The sequence below is a fragment of the Euprymna scolopes genome, chromosome 26 (assembly GCF_053919585.1).
Source record: "Euprymna scolopes isolate OS-2025 chromosome 26, ASM5391958v1, whole genome shotgun sequence".
Classification (NCBI taxonomy): Eukaryota; Metazoa; Mollusca; class Cephalopoda; order Sepiida; family Sepiolidae; genus Euprymna; species Euprymna scolopes.
The window spans coordinates 57,256,956-57,276,045 of NC_136507.1; the positions used below are offsets into that span (position 1 = coordinate 57,256,956).

The window sequence follows — 19,090 nt, forward strand, 5'->3', positions numbered from 1 at the left end:
TTTCATATTTATTTTAGAAATTATCTTGTTAGTGTTTCATGAAAAACCTTTGCCCTGCTCAGGGGCTCCAGGGTGTCCTGAAGTTTGGGAAAGCCTGGACTAAACTGGTACAACCGCATGTATTCAATCAATTTTTTTTTCTTGTAGTATTTTTTTCTACTCAATCATTTTTCATAATTTTGGGAATTTTACTAATTTTAACATGAAATGTAAGTATGTAATAGTGTTTTTACTTAAAATGCAGTGTTTGATATCCAATTATAATCCATAAGCACTAACTTAGATTTGACAAGTACACTGATTGCAATCGAATGGATGTTCTTGTTTACTGTTGAAGCCATAATAACAATATTATCTGTGTTAGCCAAAGGTCACAAGATGTTTGCAGAAACTTTACAGATTTTGGCAGAACTAATGGTTGGCAGAGGTTCCATTCCGGTAAAATGCCCAAAATAAAAGCCACTAATTTCGTTACAAAAATTAAAAAAAAAAAATCAAACAAATAAATAAAAAATAAAAATACTAACCACTTTTAGACTGTTTGAAGCTTTTTGAGTTCTGTCGAGGTAAAGCTGAAGTTTCCCAAGTTTTAGGAAAGATAAACCAACAGAGATATTGATTGTAGGAAATATTTCACTAGAAAAGAAAATTTGGAAAAGAAAAAACAGGCATGAAAAAACAACAAAAAATGAAATAATTTTTCAAGTCTTGGCAAAAATGAAAAAAAAAAAAAAATGATGGAAAAATTAAAGTGGAAAATCAGTTTTAATATTATTTCTGTAGAATTTGATTTCAACTAAATGTGACCAGTTTTATTTGATGCCAAGTTTTTCTGGTCCACAACAGACATTAAATAAGCAGAACTGGTTCTTATCCAGAATTTATCCTATATTGAAAAAACAGAAATAAAGAAAAGTCTGTACAGTACACATACCTTTGATGGAACAAAAATGTTATTTTTTTTTTTTTTACATGGAAGTAACCACTTATCAAGGTCCGAAGGCTACTTGGGGATAAGAGTTATTGCGTGTACAGTAATCAATGGCACACTATCGTAGTAATCATTAGTAATAGAGATCTGATAAGTGTCTTACTTAAGGGGGCAGTTTATCAGGAACTTATTTATGTTGGACTTGAAGACATCCAAGTTGTAGTCAGGTAGGAAACAGGCAAACGGAACAGAGTTTCACAGGCGTGCACTTCTAAGAAAGAAGCTTTGTTCATGGAATCTAAATTTTGATTTAGGCAAGATAAAGAGTGGGGAAAATTACTGACAGTGGTTTCAGCTAGACGGGTGTTTTTTGTGAAAGATTGGCGAGGGGGGACCAGAGATTGGAGCTCAGACGAGCACTTTCCATGGAAATAACGATAAAACAATGACAGGCTCGCAACATCCCTTCTGTGGGAGAGAGGTTGCAGGGAAGAGAACAGGGCATCCCCCACTAGGCTAAGAAGTCTATTTTGTATTCTGTCAAGGCAAGATAGGCTGTTTTTAGCAGCTCCTGCCCAGATATGGCAGCAGTACTCCATTCTTGGCTTTTATATAGATAGAGAATTGCATCAACAGTGAGATATCTACTGGAGTGGTAGAAGGATCCCACCATTTTTCCAGCGACCTTGGCAACAGACTTGATGTACGTATTCCATTTCAGATCAGGAGTAAAGGTCAATCCCAGAAGCTTGTCAAAACATGGAGCCTCCCCAAGACGAGAGCCATCCATTTCAGTTGATGCCAGATGGGGATCAGAGCGTTGACAATGTAAAGATAGAAGCTTTGTTTTAGATGCATTAAAAGTAACCAGCCACCTCTTCCCCTAGTGTACCACACGCTCGAGATTAGAGGAGAGAGAATCAGAGAGAACTTTGTCATTTACGGCCTTTGATGTGTTCCCATAGATGGTCGTGTCATCAGCATAGATGTCAACAAATGATTTAAGTATGTGTTTTGTTATATTTCAAAAATCACATCAATTAATCAAGTAGTTTGTTTTTTAATTAAGAAAATCAAATTGTAAGCAAGGACAATGTCTCACTCCACCATTTTGAAGAAATGGAAGGAAATAACTCAATTCGAACTCTAGATATCAAAATCAGCCTTGTAATGGCTATGATTTGTTTAAAACCATTAAAAAATTATTTTCTATATAAAAAAACTACTTGTTCAATTTATGTGATTTTTGGAATATGATCTTATTGTTCTGTCATGGGTACATACATCATAAAAATTTTTGAACAACCATCTCAAAATTTATTATTATTTATGCACGGCAACCGAGAAGGCTAACATGTTTGCCAGTCAGTTTGCTTCAAACTCTACATTGGACCCAGCAAATGATTCCCTTCCTGATTTTCCTTTATGGACTGACACCACACTAGATGATCTGAAAATCAGTATTTCTCAGGTGCATGATATAAAAAACCTAGACACCTTAAAAGCATGTGAACCCGATTTCATCCCGACTGTACTATTAAAAAAAATAGAGGACTGTGGTCGCTCCAGTCCTCTTCAAACTTTACAACAAATGCCTTAACGAATCTTGCTTTTCTGACTGCTGGAAAACTGCTTCTGTAGTATCAGTTTACAAGAATTCTGCTTAAAGAACTTAAAGAACTGACCCATTAAATTATCACCCCATTAGCATCCTCCCTCTTTTCACCAAAATATTTGAGTTCATAATTAATCAAGCTCTAATCCATCACCTTACAGTTGCTAAACTTCTGCCCGACCAACAATATAGATTTAGGTAAGCCCGTTCTACAGCAAGACTAGGCTTGTTTCCTTCAATAATTGCAAGAAATCTTCTCAAACACCAATAGCTATAGTTAAAGATACATTACCTGGAAGTACTTTGTTCAAACTACAGTTTAACGTTCACAAGGAACATGAATTGGAACAGATACATCAAAAGCATCATCACAGCTGCTGCAAAGAAGGTGGGCTCTCTCTACTGTGCTAGAAAGTTACTTAACCTGAAAGTATCTTGGACCTCTATAAGGTCACAATTCGCCCATGTATGGAGTATTGTTGTCACATTTGGGATGGTGCATCTGCTACTAGTCTCTCACTTTTGGACAGGGTTCAAAAGAGAGTTGCCAACCTGATAGGTTCTGAACTGTCATCTAGGTTTCAACCTCTGTCCCACTGACAAAATGTTGCATCCCTCTGCCTGTTTTACAAGCATTTTAATGGTGGATGCTCCGAAAATCTACAAGCCCTTGTACCCACTCAACATAAATACCCCTGTCAAACTTGACAAGCAGCAAAGTCCCACCCCTACAAAGTAGAGATCCTTCTAATAGTTTCTTTCTCAGAATTGCTACACTTTGGAATTCTCTTCCGGGTTCCTGCTTCCTCAACTGTACTGACATGCAGAAGTTCAAGTGTGAACAGACATCTTACTGCTCAACTCCCTACATAGTACCCCTGCAACTTATGTCCCTGATAGTAGCCCTCCTACATCAAAGTGGCACTGTGCCTTGTTTGGAGTGAAGATGGAACAAAAAATGTCTTTTTAAATATGTGTTCATGAAACTATATAAATAAAATTATTGAAACCAAAGTAATAAAATTTCAAATATCATAAAGAAAAGACATATCCAATACATAATAATAATATCAAAATAGTTTAAAAAGATTTCAAGAATTCTTTAAAAAAAAAAAAAAAAAAAAGAGAGCAAAAAGTGTTTTCAATAATTTTTTAAGAAAAGACTAATTTCAATAATTCTTAATTGAAATAAGACTAAAAAAAACTTTTCAATGATTATTAAAAAAAAAAAAAAAAAGAAAGATTGAAAAAACATAATAATAAAAAAAGAGTACATGCACAGGGGAGATATAGGCTTGAGAGATAAAAGTGAAGGAACTGATTTGCCTTGTCATTGCTTCCAGTAAAACTGTACCGGAAGTTAAGATGCATGTTAACTGACTATAACAGGCTTTTTTTTTTTAAATGTTTAAAATTTTTATTCATCTTAAACAAGTTATATTGCCAGTCAGATGTAAAGGGCTACTTTGATTAAGAGCTAGATTTATAGGTGGGAGACATTCTAAATGAGAAGTTGTGCAACAAGATGTTTGTTCACATTACATTTAAATTTCTGCATGTTGGTACATTCAGAGAAATAGAAAGAATGAAGATAATTTCAGTTGTCTGAGTAACATTTTAACGTTAAACAAAACTTTGCACATGTATGATGAGATCCCTGGCGACACCAGATGATCTTGCTTTTCAAATAGAGGAAGAGAAGATGGGAAAGGAAAAACAGATGTTTATGAGATTCCTGTCCACAGAAAAGAGTAAATATTTCAATGAGAGAAGAAATAGTGAATATTTCGATGGGAAATAAATAAATAAATAAATATGATAATGAGATTCTCGAGTTGGCAGAAAAAGCAATACAGGGTCGTTTTCTGGTTTAGGTTAGAACAACAATTCAAATTATTAAAGAAACAATGTTTTGTTGAAAGGTACAATGACTTGGGTTCAAAAGGTCTGTTTTGGTGTCTGGGAGGTGTTGTGTTTAACTGCCAGATCACCAGCCAGTGATGGGTTGGTTGGACAGATAAATAAATAAATTGAAGCTAAGGAGAGATATGGTCATGAAAGACGAAGAAGAGAGAAAAGAAAGAAAATGAAAAGAATAAAATAATGAGTTCACGAGAGAAAGAAAAGAATAAGATAATGGAAAAGAGAATAATAACTCCAAAAAGGCAGAGGGAGGAATTTCTGATTTGATAAAAACGATTGACTTTTTTGAGTTAGGGTCCAGAGTCCAGAGTGCCTTTTTTCCTGACTGGCATCGAGACGTACACATCGCTCTCACCCCGCCAGGGGGGGGGGGAACCCTCATAAGAGCTAAGTTGAAAAGCTCTTGTTCTTAGCTGGGAAATTGATTAGTGGAACTTAAGTATACAACCTGCATCATGAAGCTTGAATCAAAGAACTCGACTAAACAAGTGTAAAACGATTTATGAATAATTATTTTGTTTCGTTATATAAAAATGTCCCAGAGTTTTTCCTTGTTTCCCGATTGCCGGCCTGAAATGAAGATGCAGTTTATTTCAGGTAGGCCCTGACGCCAGATGATGGAAGAAATAGACTGGATCCAGCACGAAGCCAGAGTGACGACCAAAATCAACAATGTTGCCACATGGACTTAGGGTCATGCACATTTCGCGTGCCCTGAGCAGCAGAAGATATTTTCCAGTGACCAGTGAGAGTCTGATCACCCTTAAGGGGTCCACCACTAGACAAGTAAGAGTGTAGCCCTGCTGGGTTGCATCTGTGGTCCTGTGAGCTGGGAGCGACGAACACGGCCAGAAGTACATCACAAGTATGCTCCCATGAACCAGGATAGCGACGGATGCGGCCCGGCCCCCGGAGAAGAGGGGGTAGGGTATATTATACATGGTCATTTTCATAAACACATAGCTTTGCACATGTGTGCTCTCACCAGTGACAAATTAAATCACGTATTCACCTTCATAAAGGCACACTTGCGTATGTCCGTTTTTCCTCTGTGAGCATTAAAAAAAACCAAATCAATAAAACAAAAGTTTTTTTCTACGTTGCTTTCATAGTTGCTTCTTGTTGTTGTTCATGACTGACCATTGTCTCATCTAGTGGTCAGTGATCTCTTGTTTAACTTTAATTTTTACCCATGCATGAAAATACAATGGATACTTGCTGAGTTTTTAAGGTTTTATTTAGAGGGAAAGAATTTGCACATGGGAGAGAGAGACCAATATAATTGATTGTTGTATACTGGGTGTATAACGAGTGTATATATGTGTCTAGTACATAATGTGTAGGGCTATGACAAGAGAATATTCTTATCATTGTTTTGACTCTCGAGTATATATCAAAATATATTAATCAACGGAGAACCACATCACTTTATCTAAAAGCATATAAGATATTAACTGATATATACCCAAAAGTCTAAATAATAGCCCTAAGAATGAGTCTATCTTGTTAACGTGTCGTCTATTTAATGTGTGTGATGTCTTCCACTACGTTATCATCTGGCGTATAAATGTTTCTCTTGCTGATGTGTGCATAATGGTTATCTGTATGTGTCAACATACTAATCAGTTTATAGACAGAAGGACAGATAAACATCTTCTACATTTGTGCTGGACAAAGAACGACATATCTTGGATCACAACCATTTTCGTCTGTTCTGATGTGCTCTTGAAATGTAGCCGTGTTTCTCACGAAAAACTCAAACAACCAAGTTGTTCCATATTTACATTTATTGTGGTTGCAAGTTGTTGGTTCCAAGCCATTTTTTTCTCCCAACAATACTCTCCTTGGCCTTTTGGTCAAGATCAAAGTGTAGTATCTGTTCTTCAGATGTGCTGCACTTCTATTTCTTGTTCTCTTTCGGTGGAGGAGAAATCCTTCACGACTGAGACAATTTTTATTTTTGTACCTTTTCTCCACGTTAAAAAACGACCCTGGTGTCTAACTCTGTCCCGTGGGGAGGCATAGTAAATAGGTATATATGTTCATTTTTCCAGTTCATTGCTTCCACGACTGTCATTCGTTTGTCTCTACCTTACGACTCCCAGTTACACACTGTTCAGTCTAACTATCTAATTCTGTGTATAATCTAAAACTCATTATATCATCACTATATGTAGCCTAAAGATCCTTGCCAGGTTTTTGTCACATATTTTTGTTTATGTTCTAATATTCTTAGTGAATAACATAACTATCAGAATGACATTTCATCCATCAAGTTACATTCCTGAAAACTATTTAATGTAAATATTTCAGTGTAAATCTCTATTTCGCTTCAATAGCTTTCCTTCTGACATTCTGCTTTTACCAATCATAATAATCAACTATTATAATACTTTCCGGTGTTTTCCTGTAGACTAACAAAATAACATAATTAACTAATTAATTGCTTAATCTTCTTGACTAAGTCTCAAGGATGGGATTTGACAGCTGAGCAAAATTGATGTGACATTCGCTTAAATTATCTCCACATTGTCAGACACATTTTGTCTTAATGTTCCCTGAACGAGACTGACTAGAAACTTTCTATTCTCTTGCCCAAACAAGTGACATCATTTCTATCATTATATCACTCAGCACCTGCACTTCTAGCACGTTTCGTCTTGGTAGTTGACTTTTGGCCTCCACTTTAATCATGCCACTCTATGTGCCACCAATATTAACTTAGTCGCTACTTCATGCCATAGGGTTCACTATATAATATGAGGAAAGAAGCTATTAAAGTAAACCTCAACCGTAAAAAGGTATGTTTTTGCTGCTAGCTGGGTTTATTGGGCTTTTAATAATGCCAGATACAAGATGGCCACCTTTTTCTTGCTTAGATGCATCATGGTTGATTTTTTTAATTCTTAAAATGCTTAATACTTAAAAAAGATTTTAGAAAGCAATTCTTAGTATGGGGGACATTGGAAAAACTTAAATTCGCTTAAAAAATGATTTTCTTATTTAAAAACTAGCAAGATCCGTGTACCAGCATTGCCCATTAGAAGTCGGGATAGATTTGATGAAGCTCCCCCCGCCCTAAACAAAGTAAATTATGGTTGTCAGTCCTGGAATATAGCAAGCACTGGCATCTGTATCCCAAATGAAATTATCTTGCTTCCACAGTTGGCCATTGTCTGGTAGTGGCAATTAGTGGAAACTACTGAATGTCATTGTCAGCCACTTTTTTCTTGTTTGGCATTGAAGCACTAATGCATGATGGTTAAATCTTTTTGAATATTTAAAATACTTAATACTTAAAATATAATTGTAATTCACAATGGCTCCTTACATTTCAGGAGCAATGTGTCTTGTTTGGGGTGAATAAAATTTTTCTTTTAATTAAAAATAAACATAAAATAAAATTTTGATCAAAATCTATTACATGATTTTGATTCTAGAAAACATCTAAAATTTAATGGTTTAACTTAAGCAACTGAAATTTAGGGAATCTTACTTAACTGATGTCTGATGACTATGAATCAATTTAATGCAAATCTGAAATATTTGAACTTGATCACTTAAATTCTTTAAAACAATTAAAATTAACTGAAATTTGTGGAATATTTATGTCTAATATCTATTGTTAACATTTGACAGAAATTAGAGCTCTGTGAATTTTCATGAAGCGCTTCCACCCCTTATTTGCCTCTTGCATAAAACTACATATAACCCACATTACTCACCATTACTCTTACCAGCTGTGTAATAAAATTCATAATAAGCAATTAATTAGTTTAGGCGTGAATCCTGTAAAATAAAAATAAAAAAATCTGCATGATGATTGTACTTGTGATGAAAAGAAAATATCATATTCCAAAAATCACATAAACTGGTGAAGTAGTTTTATGTTTAAATAAGAAAATTAAATTTTGTGGCTAAGTAAACAGCGAAGATATCTTTAATAATAATAAAAAAAACAGGCTGAAAACAAAGGAGAGAACACCAAATAATTCAAACTTGCAAAATTTTAGAAAGCAATTCTTAACATTGGAAAAATTTAAATCTGCTTAAAAATGATTTTATTTAAAAATAAAAGTACTTGATCAATTTACATGATTTTTGGAATACAATATTTTCGTTTCATCACAAGTACATATATCATACAACTTTTTCTTTATTTTTGTTTTTTAATGCTGGGGGAATTCTGCTCAAGCACCAAAAATTAATTGCTTCTCTATCATTATAAGACAAATAGTTAAAAAAAAACAAAAAAAACATGAAATCTGGTGTTGTTTTCCACCATTATTTTGATTTAGAAAAACATTTTTTATTTACATTTAAGAGAAACTTGAATCCCTACTAGACACTATCCTCGAGTGTCTAAGGTCTCTCTGTACAGGGGTTGTTTGTCAGGACAACCTGGCATGAAGATACTTTGCCCTACAAGTAAACTCTAATTAAATATTCAAAATCACGTAATATTTGTGGCCCACATACTATTTCCATAGTATGGCTAATCCACACTGGCTTTTATAAGGAACTAGCCTGGATGCCTGGCATTGCTTGAGTGTTTAGAGGTGCGTGTTGAACAAAAAAAAAAACAATGTTAGTAGGCAGGCTTGAACCATGACGTGAAGGCGGAAAAAAAAGTGAAAGAAAACCTGACGTCTTACCCCCTACTCTATGACGCGACCGGAAGTTTGGAACGTTACAATTAGGCAAAATCAATCCAACCGATACGATGATTTGCAAAAATGGTCCGCAAAAAAATCGACCCCTCCTTGTAGAAAACTGCCCAGTTGAGGGTGAAAGACTTAATGTTTTTGGCCAATTTTTCGATATGAGACGTTGAGCTTCAAAATGATACCAATCTCGTGAAAATCCTTCGCCTCTGTCAAAAATTTTAGGCAGACATACAAACATACATACATTTAATAAGACAAGTGAGATTTATATTATAGATGGTGCACTTTCTCCAAATGACGTTATCTCAAGTAACCACACGAAGCTGAATACTCCACTAGACTGTATAAATTCTTGTCCGGGAATATAATAATAAGCCTAAGAAAAGTATATTATCACATGTTAGAATGGTGAATAAGTGAGAGGAAAATTATGTTTTCAACTTTTTTTACTAATTCAGTACTTGAGATGTAAAAGATAACAGTAATGGAATATTCGAATATGTATGTATGTATGTATGTATCGCATATAGAGATCAAGTGTTAGTCCCAGGAAGGATTCCCTTGATTTCTGAGAACGTTGACTGAAGTAAAATGAAATGGTAAAAAAAAAAACAAAAAAACATTTCATTAAAAAAAAAACATTTGTTTCATGGATTAAAAAAAAAATATTGTAGCAACATCTGTTTATCTATCGTGGTAACAAAAAAAAAAAAAAAAAAAAAAAACGCAACAAAAATGACAATGAAAAAAGAGATGGGGATTACTTACAAAATTTCATTGGAAACTTTTTCCATATAATCAGCCGCTTTTTCCCAAAATTCAAGCTGGATACAAGCGTCTTTGGCAAAATCCATAATTTCTATGTAATTAACGTTGCATTTATAGAAATGACGTTTGCGCAAATAACAGAGTTTATTTTCCGCAAACTGTAGAGTAGATTTCATATCTGCAATTAAACGCAAAAAATGTAAATTTCATGTTTTAAATATTTCAAAAGTTATCTGTATATGTTGTCATCGAAGGCAATTTTATGTTTGTATATTCGTTATCATCCACAAGTGCTTTAAAAGCTAGTTAGTTGTTTTTATTTCATGGTATATCACTCATTTTAACTTATTTAGTAATTTTGGATAAGAGTTTATGCTTCAAGTTTTTTATATCTTCAAATATTTATTCATGAAGTTTAGTTTGGTTGTTTTGTTTTATGGTATATCAACGAGTGATGGGACGATTCCAATATTTTTCCCGATTCCGATACAATTACCGATTCCGATTCTTTATAAATCTCTAATTATTTAATTATAATTATTATTATTTTCCCCAATTTTCAAAAAATATGTTAAATAGGTAGATATTTTTCTAAATGTCAAAATACTCTTATGGAGGATGATCTATCGATTTTAGCTTTACTGGTATTTTGAAATCAATAAATATTTATCATTTTATCATTATTACCAGCAATGGAAGATTTTACTTTAAACAAAATCAAATAAAAAAGACAATTAAAAGAATCGTTTTAGCATCGGCAAATAGGCACCAATTGTTCCGAAACCCCAGATCTTCCAATTTTTCCAATTCCAATTACTTGTCCCAACACTAATATCAACCCTTTTTAAGTTATTTAATGTTGAATTCAATAATTTTTAAAAACGTTTTTATGCTTCAAGTTTTTATATCTTCAAATATTTATTCTTGTGCTTGGTTTGATTATTTTGCAGAAAGAAAAATGTTTTTTGATCTTGCAGAACATGATTAAGTTTTGCAAAAGGAAAGGAAAAAGAATGGCATCAATGTTTAGTGCCTTTTCGTCAGTATCACCAGATAACCTGATCTGGCAGCACCACATCTCCCAACAGTTATTACCATTTCAGGCCAAAGTGAACCTAGGAGAAATGGTAATTAAGGGGCAATAGAATATAAGAAAAGGACATTATTGAAAGTATATAATAAACATTAACAAAATTATACGGATTAAAATAACACAACTAGTCTTTATTTGCAGTTTTAATAAACTAAAAAAAAAATGTTTTTTTCTTTTATTTGAAATTTTATAAGAAATATGTTTATAAAATTATGAAAATAAAAGTTTTTTCTTTTTAATTTTTAAAAAATAAAAAATTTTTATTTGAATTTATATCATAAATATATGTTTATGAAAGTATAAAAATAAAATTATTGAAATCAAAACAACAAATGAAATTATTGAAATCAAAATAAAAAAAAATATATCCAATACATGATATTCCCTAAAATAGTTTAAAAAGATTTTAAAAAGTGTTTTCAATCATTCTTAAAAGAAAAAAGAACACTAATTTCAATAATTCTTAAATAAAGTAAGACTCAAAAAGCTTTTTAATGATTATTAAAATAAAAAAAGAATGATTGGGAAAACATACAATAAACATAAAGGTCATGTTTGTAAACAACTTTTAAATATATATATATAATTTAATTGGAATTTACTATTGAGATGACTATTCCTCTGGCCTTCGTTAGGTGGTAACTGCAATGGGATAGGAACTCCGAATCTTTTAACTGCATCCTCAGCCATTACTGCCTTCCATAGTTGTTGTTGTCTCACACGTTTTGGCCAAGGAAGCCTCTGGTATATATACTATGCAGTACGGACCCGACCATGGAAGATCAGTTAATGAATAAACGTGAATTTATAAGACCAAAAATCCAACCCTGATCGCCCTTCGGGGCCCGGGGCGCAGTTGATAGAGACGATGAATCTCTATGGTTCCAGGTGAGCATTGTCTGAAGATAACGGTTTCAATCCTACCCAAAGCCAGCCAGAGGCTTACTTGGCCAAAACGTGGCGAGACAACAACAACAACTATGGAAGATAGTAATTGCTGTGGATGCAGTTAGAAGATTCGGAGTTCCTATCCCGTTGCGGTTACCATCTGACGAAGGCCAGAGGAATAGTTGGCCGAAACGTCGTGAAACAACAACTAAAAAGATGAGGAAAATAGTCCGCAATAAAAATAATTTAACTTTTAAATACTTCAAAAGTATGCACAGAGGGAGATACAGGCATGAGAGAAAAAGTGAAGGAACTGATTTGTCTTGTCAACACTTCCGGTAGCAACCATACCGGAAGTTAGGAAGTATGTTAGCTGAATATAACCATTAATGTCTGTTTCAAGAATTGAATTCCAATTTTAAATGAATAACAATAAAGAAAAACATTTTGTTTATTTAAAAAATACAAAGACAATTATTTTTTCAGGAGAAAGAAATAATAATGACTTTTTAATGGTATAAACTCCAACATTTCTTATTTAAAAAAAAAATTATTTCGCGATAAATTTTACAGATTTATAGGTACCTCCAACATGCACCACAGTTTTACCCCCCCTCTCTATTTGTAAAATGATGTAATTGTAATTTAATTTAATATTATCATCCTAACTTTCTTACCATATAAAAGAAGAAGCTTCAAATAAACTGCTAATATTTATTTTTAATTTTTTACGGCATGCAAAAATAATAAAAATGCGAGACAGAAATTGTGTTTACATTATCAACGCTTTAAAACAAGGTTCCTATGTAGTGACATTTTTGAAGCCGTAGACGTACTCATGTTTTAAAAATCTAGCAAAAATCAAATATTAGTCATATTTTCCTGAAAATTTCGATATTTATTCATTATTAAATAAACTTGCATAATAAAAATAGGTTTCATTAAATATATTAGAGGATTTTTTTTTAGGTGTTCTACCCCCCTCCCCCATATTTCATGTTAGAAAAATTAAATAAAATAAATATAGATCCATAAAAATTTCGACATTTTTTTAAAGGTGAAAAGATGAAATAATTAAAAATAGTTATATATATATATATATATATATATATATATATATATATATATATATATATATATATATATATATATATATATATAAAATTCTGTTATTTATTTCACTTACCTTAAAGTTGTAAATAAATTGGACATAAAAATCAATATTATTATGTTAAAAATAAATAAACATTTTTTCTTGATAATTTTTTTCTCAGTAATATAATTTTTGAATTACAACAAAAAAACAGAATTCTAAAAAATAATTATTTTTAAAACGCTTTAAATGATATTAAATTCAAATATTCCGCGATATGAAGTTTAAACAAAGATTTTTTACAACAGGTTTCCGATATTAAAAAAAAATATTCATATAATAGAATATATGACTCTTGATATAATAAAAATCCAAAATCTAAAATCGGCTTTAAAAAATTTGTTTTGATTTTATTATTTAAAATGATAGAGGGTGATCTTTATTTTTTGCGCCTTTTTCCAAAAAAGTATGGAGGCATGTAAGCAACATCATCTTTAGATAAATAAGTGTCAACAGAAGATGGTAAAATTAATTTTATTTTATTAACTCTCATCTGTGTAGTTCGTTAAAAAATTTATTTGTTTTACGATGTAAATATGAAAATCCGATAGCAAAAAAAAAAAAGTTACTTCCATTAACCATTATAGCGTCAATGCCCATCCATAGCAAATTAACTCAGAAAATGGTAAACACACAAAATGATGACGTTGGTGTTATTGTGTAAAACGCTGACGTTTTACACACAACTGTGGAGGTGCCTACATTTTTATGCCTAGTCAGCAAAGATGCTGATTGGTGATTAATCTGATGTCAATAAGGTAAAAAATACTTTATTCATATTAAAAATGAATTGTTCCTAAATCATATTATGCTGTCCTATAGACTAAAACTTTACAATTTTAAATAAATACATTTCAAAAAGTGACATTTTCTTTATTGAAGAATATTTTTACAGTAAGAATATAGAGTATTTGTTTTTATGCAATGAATATCAGTACATTCGGGTTCTTCCTCCTTAAAAGAATATGATTGGCTGATTAAGTCATAAATACCGAGTAGAAGAGCAGCTTGGGATAGACATTGACAGATACACTGCAAGCCTCATGCTTAAGGATATATCAGCTCTGACGATGAACACTTGTTCAATAAAACAACAACTTACTAAATTATTACTCAAATTATGTTGCCAAAACCACTCAACTACTTCAAACGAATATATTTTTTTCGTAGGACATATCATGAACAATCAATATGTCATTTTTAATTTCATTATTAACCCATATCTTCTCAGGATATATGGTTATTTAATAATGATATGCCAATCAATAAGCAGTGTTATCATTGGCATGCAGAGGTCCTGTGTTACCCTGGTGATGTCCGAGGTAAACTCCTCAATTATATCTCCCAAAAACTCAAGTATAAACCCGAGCACTAAGAAATATTATGAGAATGGGAGATAATTTGAATATTTTTTATTCAATGTATACGACTAATCAAACTCAAGCAGTTATTTTGCAGATATTTGATAGAATTGCTTAGTTCAATTTTTACAAAAGAAATTGTTTTCTTAACTTTAATTCTGAAATGTTTTGATTATTTTATGTACATGATGTACATGTGATGTTATCCGGGCTTTTCCTCTTCACAAGTATATGATTGGTTAGTCAAGTCATAAATACTGACTGGTAGAACAGTTTGGGAGAGACATCGAAAGGTACACCAAAAGCCTTATGCTTTAAGGATATTATGAAAATTTGGGGGGGAGTACAAAATTTAATTATGGCTAAATATAGACCAATTTAAAATGACGATTAAAAAAATAAAAAATGTCGTTCCTCACTCAACAAAGTTAAATTGAATAAAATTACGATTCCAAAAAAATAAATACTCATAAGCGGAGGGAAAAAAATTACATAGAAATCAAATTAAGTCCTAAGAGATTTTCTTTTTGCTTTCAAAGAGAAAGTCTCAAGGACTTAATAAAAATAGTTTCTAGAATTTTTAGATGAAAGGGTGAGTGCGACTTACTCAAGATCGTAAACATGTCAGCACTGAAGTTTGTGGCACACGCCTGGTTATCTATAAGGTGCTCGCAAATCGAAGAACCATACGTATTACTCAAAACATCCGAAGGTGAAAAATTTGCATAGCGAATCTTTGATGGTACATGTTGTTTCAAACGAGAATCCAATCTTTGCGATGTTCGCCCAATGTAGTGCGCGCTGCAACTACATTTGAATAAATAAATAATAGAATTATTATGGTGGTGGGAGAGAGCATCGTTGCAAATGGATGACAACATAGGTCTGGTTAAAAAAACAACACGCGGGTCCGATGCAAAATAACACCGTTGTACAGACAAAAAGATTTGCTTGGCAAATCGGTCACTGATATTACCTAGCCAAGGTAGACAGAAGTAAACAGGACATTTATTAACTAAAATTTCTTTAGATTTGTAAAAATTGAAAACTTTCTTATTAATACTAGATTCAACAATGTTAAGGGGTAGTCATTGTTGCAAAGGGTCTTCGTAATGAATTCAAGCTCGTCATCAAGATTAGCTTCAGAACAAATCATCAAGGCCTTATGTGTTAAAGTTTTAATTAAATTATATTTTTGGTTTGTAGGGCAAAATGAATTTTTTTACAAAAGTTACACTCACCATTCACATTGAAAATGTTGACTTTTATAGGTTTTCAGGCACGTTTACAAGGAATAAACACCCTAACCTCCCCATGTTAAGAGCGGCTTTCGGAATAAACATTCCAACCTCCTCATTTTTAGAACGGCTTTCGGAATAGACACCCCTAACCTTGTCAGCATAGCCGAAAACCTATAAAAGTTGACATGTCAAATGTGAACGATGAGTTGGACGCAGTGTAAAAATGTATTGAATTTAAAATGGAACGAAATTTAAATTTCCATTCCATTTTTACAACAACCATAAAATAGCGCATACCCCACAAGTTTTACCATTAATTTATATATTCAGAATAGCTAATCCTTTGATTGATGTATCAATTGTGTTCGTAAATAGATACAATATTTCTCATGAAGAATGGATAAAATTCTTACCGTTAATAATTATCCAGATTTTTCTTAATTTCGAATGTGGATTAATTTTCTCATTGAATGTTGAGATGATTTTATGTGTGATCGGATGATTTGGATGACAGACATCGAAACATAATTTGATGTACGTTAAGAAACAGAATTTGAAATAAAGCAAGGGGGATAACTCCCATATATTTATAATGAAAAAATGGAGTTATTGGACTTGATTTGTTGTATTAATTGGATAAATAATTTTAGCATAAGTCCTGAAAATTACATTTAATAATTTCTTTTTGTTTTGAGCTAGTAGATAACAATAAATAGTTAAAAATACAATAGGATAAAAATTAGAGATAGCATCTCGTTAATGGAAGTGGGAATATTTATTTACATAAGTGAAAATGTGTTTTATTGACGTTAATTTGTTTTGTAGCTAATTTTAATTTATTAAATTATGTAAATTAAGAACTTTTCATAGGCTAGTGAATCTAATTAAATCTTAGTGTCTTTTTATTATAAATATTTTAGAAATAGTATCTCTTGGGATTTTGTTTGATTTTTTTTTTATTTGAACCTAAATTCGAATTCTTGGAAATACATAGTAATAACATTTTTCAATAATCAAAAATGGTGATATAAGACAAATTCCCCATATGTGCTTTGAATTCAATTAGTTTTTGGGAGTGCATGCCTACATACATTGTAATAAGTTAGTGTTTTTTATTCTTATATTTCTGCAAACTTTAAATATCTCCATTTCCTTTTATGAACATGTTTTTTCTTACCAAATGATTTTTCATTTTTGGAACATTGACTAACGATATACATGCTCTGAAAGAGAAAATTAATTTTATTGAGCTTAGTTTTGACGATTTTAAAAATTTATAGAATGTATAGCTTAAAAGTATTTAAAATATTTCCTCATAATCGTAAATATATATATGTATATATATAAGTTATTTATTTGTTTTTGTTTTTGCGATACGTTTTTGAATGAATTCAGTTATTTATACGAAAGTGCATTTTTGCCTAAATGTGAGTTGGGAATAATTTTCCCTTTTACCAAATTGGTACTCCCAATGGGGAACGGCATATATATTGTGTTTTTTTTGTTTTTTTAAATATAATTAAAAAAAAAAAAAAAAAAACTATATATATATATATATATATATATATATATATATATATATATATATTTTGTGTACAGAAAGTTGTTAGTTGAGACAGATCATTGGTACCGTCGGTTTCAAGCCCGATAATAAGGCCCGTTTAAGGTATCCTTATCAAGCTCTCTTCAGCCAATATTCGTCTCGAATATGGCAACGAATATTGGCTGAAGAGAGCTTGATAAGGATACCTTAAACGGGCCTTATTATCGGGTTTGAAACCGACGGTACCAATGATCTGTCTCAACTAACAACTTTCTGTACACAAAATATAAGTACGCTCTTAAAATTTGGATTTTCCTTTTAATTGAGCACTCTGCTGGAATTCTTTTTCCAAAAAAAACTAATCATATATATATATATATATATATATATATATATATATATATATATATATATATACTTGTTTATTGTTATATAAACATGCTCACATCCCGCTGCTACAAATAGCCACTTGTTTCAATCAAACAACAGATATCATCAGGCAGCGACTTGACTATTCAAAAGTTCAATGAATAATGGATTTTTATTTTAGGTAGGAACTCTTTAGAAGTTGGAGTTAAAAAACTTAAAAACACAGGACTTTAATTAAATAAAAAAGTAAAAAGGGAGAGGCAATTTAAATAAAGTTAAAAAATTACAATGGGGAGAGAGTGATTGAGGAGAGGAAAAAGGAATAGAGACAGAAATAGAGAAAGAAAATATAGAGAAAACAAAATAGAGAGAAAAAGAAGAGAGAAAAAATATATATATATATATATACATATATACATATATATATATATATATATATATATATATATATATATATATATATACATATACATACATATATATGATATGGAGAAGAAAAGAAAAAAGAAATAAATGGTTATAATAAAGAGAATAAAAACTAGAAGGAAAAGGAAAGAATAATGAGATCTAGTTAAATAGGGAAAGAGAGAAAGTAAGAACCTCGGATTACCTTTACGTTAAAGCAGATAAGACGCAAAATTTCTACAAACTAACTACACATGAATATAACAAGCTTATTAAAGAAAATATTACAAAAAATTACAAAAACTCAAATATAGATATTTGCAAAAAAATTGACAAGGATAGTAAAGAAATAACTGACAGACTTAAAATTAGTAATAGAGTGGGAATTTTACAAAAAAAACAGTCATATATTTTGCTTAAAGACCATAAGATAAATTTTGACAATAAACCTACAACTAGATTAATTAATCCTACGAAACCCGAAATTGGTAAATTAAGTAAAAATATACTAGAAAGAGTTAACTATCAAATTAAATCAACATATAAGCTAAATCTATGGATTAACACAGCGGATACCATTAAATGGTTTTCCAATATACATAATAAAAAGAATTGTACTTTCTTACAATTCGATATTGTGAATTACTATCCCTCCATATCTAAGGAACTATTCGAAGAGATGATGGAGTTTGCTAAACTCCTGTCTGATATAAAAGACACTGAAATTGAAATTATACGGACATGTAGAAATACTACATTAATTAGTGGAAATGATCAGTGGTTGAAAAAAGATCAAAATGACCTGTTTGACATTTCCATGGGGTCTTTGGATTCGGCTGAAATGACAGACTTAGTAGGTCTATTCATACTATACAACTTAACCAAAGACATCAATGTCATGGATATAGGCTTGTATCGTGATGATGGACTGATGATCATCAAGGAATCCAACGGCCCTAAATGTGAAAGAACCAAAAAGATTATCTTAAATGAATTCCGTAGAATTAAATTAAAAGTGGATATTATATCAGATGTTAAAACTGTAAATTTTTTTGGATGTGAACTTTGATTTAAGGAAAGGCATCTACCAACCATATAGGAAGGAAAACTCAAACCCAATTTATGTACACCCC

General features: G+C 31.6%; 1 protein-coding gene across 1 annotated transcript in view; it reads right to left on the minus strand.

The window, feature by feature from the left end:
- The window catches only part of LOC145248078 (histone-lysine N-methyltransferase SMYD3-like), a 100,778-nt gene that overhangs the window by 31,259 nt on the left and 50,429 nt on the right, over nucleotides 1-19,090 (minus strand). The window contains exons 11-12 of the mRNA XM_080109857.1: nucleotides 9,905-10,082; nucleotides 528-636 (exon numbers count right to left, since the gene is read on the minus strand). Of these exons, the coding sequence (XP_079965983.1) occupies nucleotides 528-636; nucleotides 9,905-10,082 (287 nt within the window). The remainder of the gene's footprint in view (nucleotides 1-527; nucleotides 637-9,904; nucleotides 10,083-19,090) is intronic.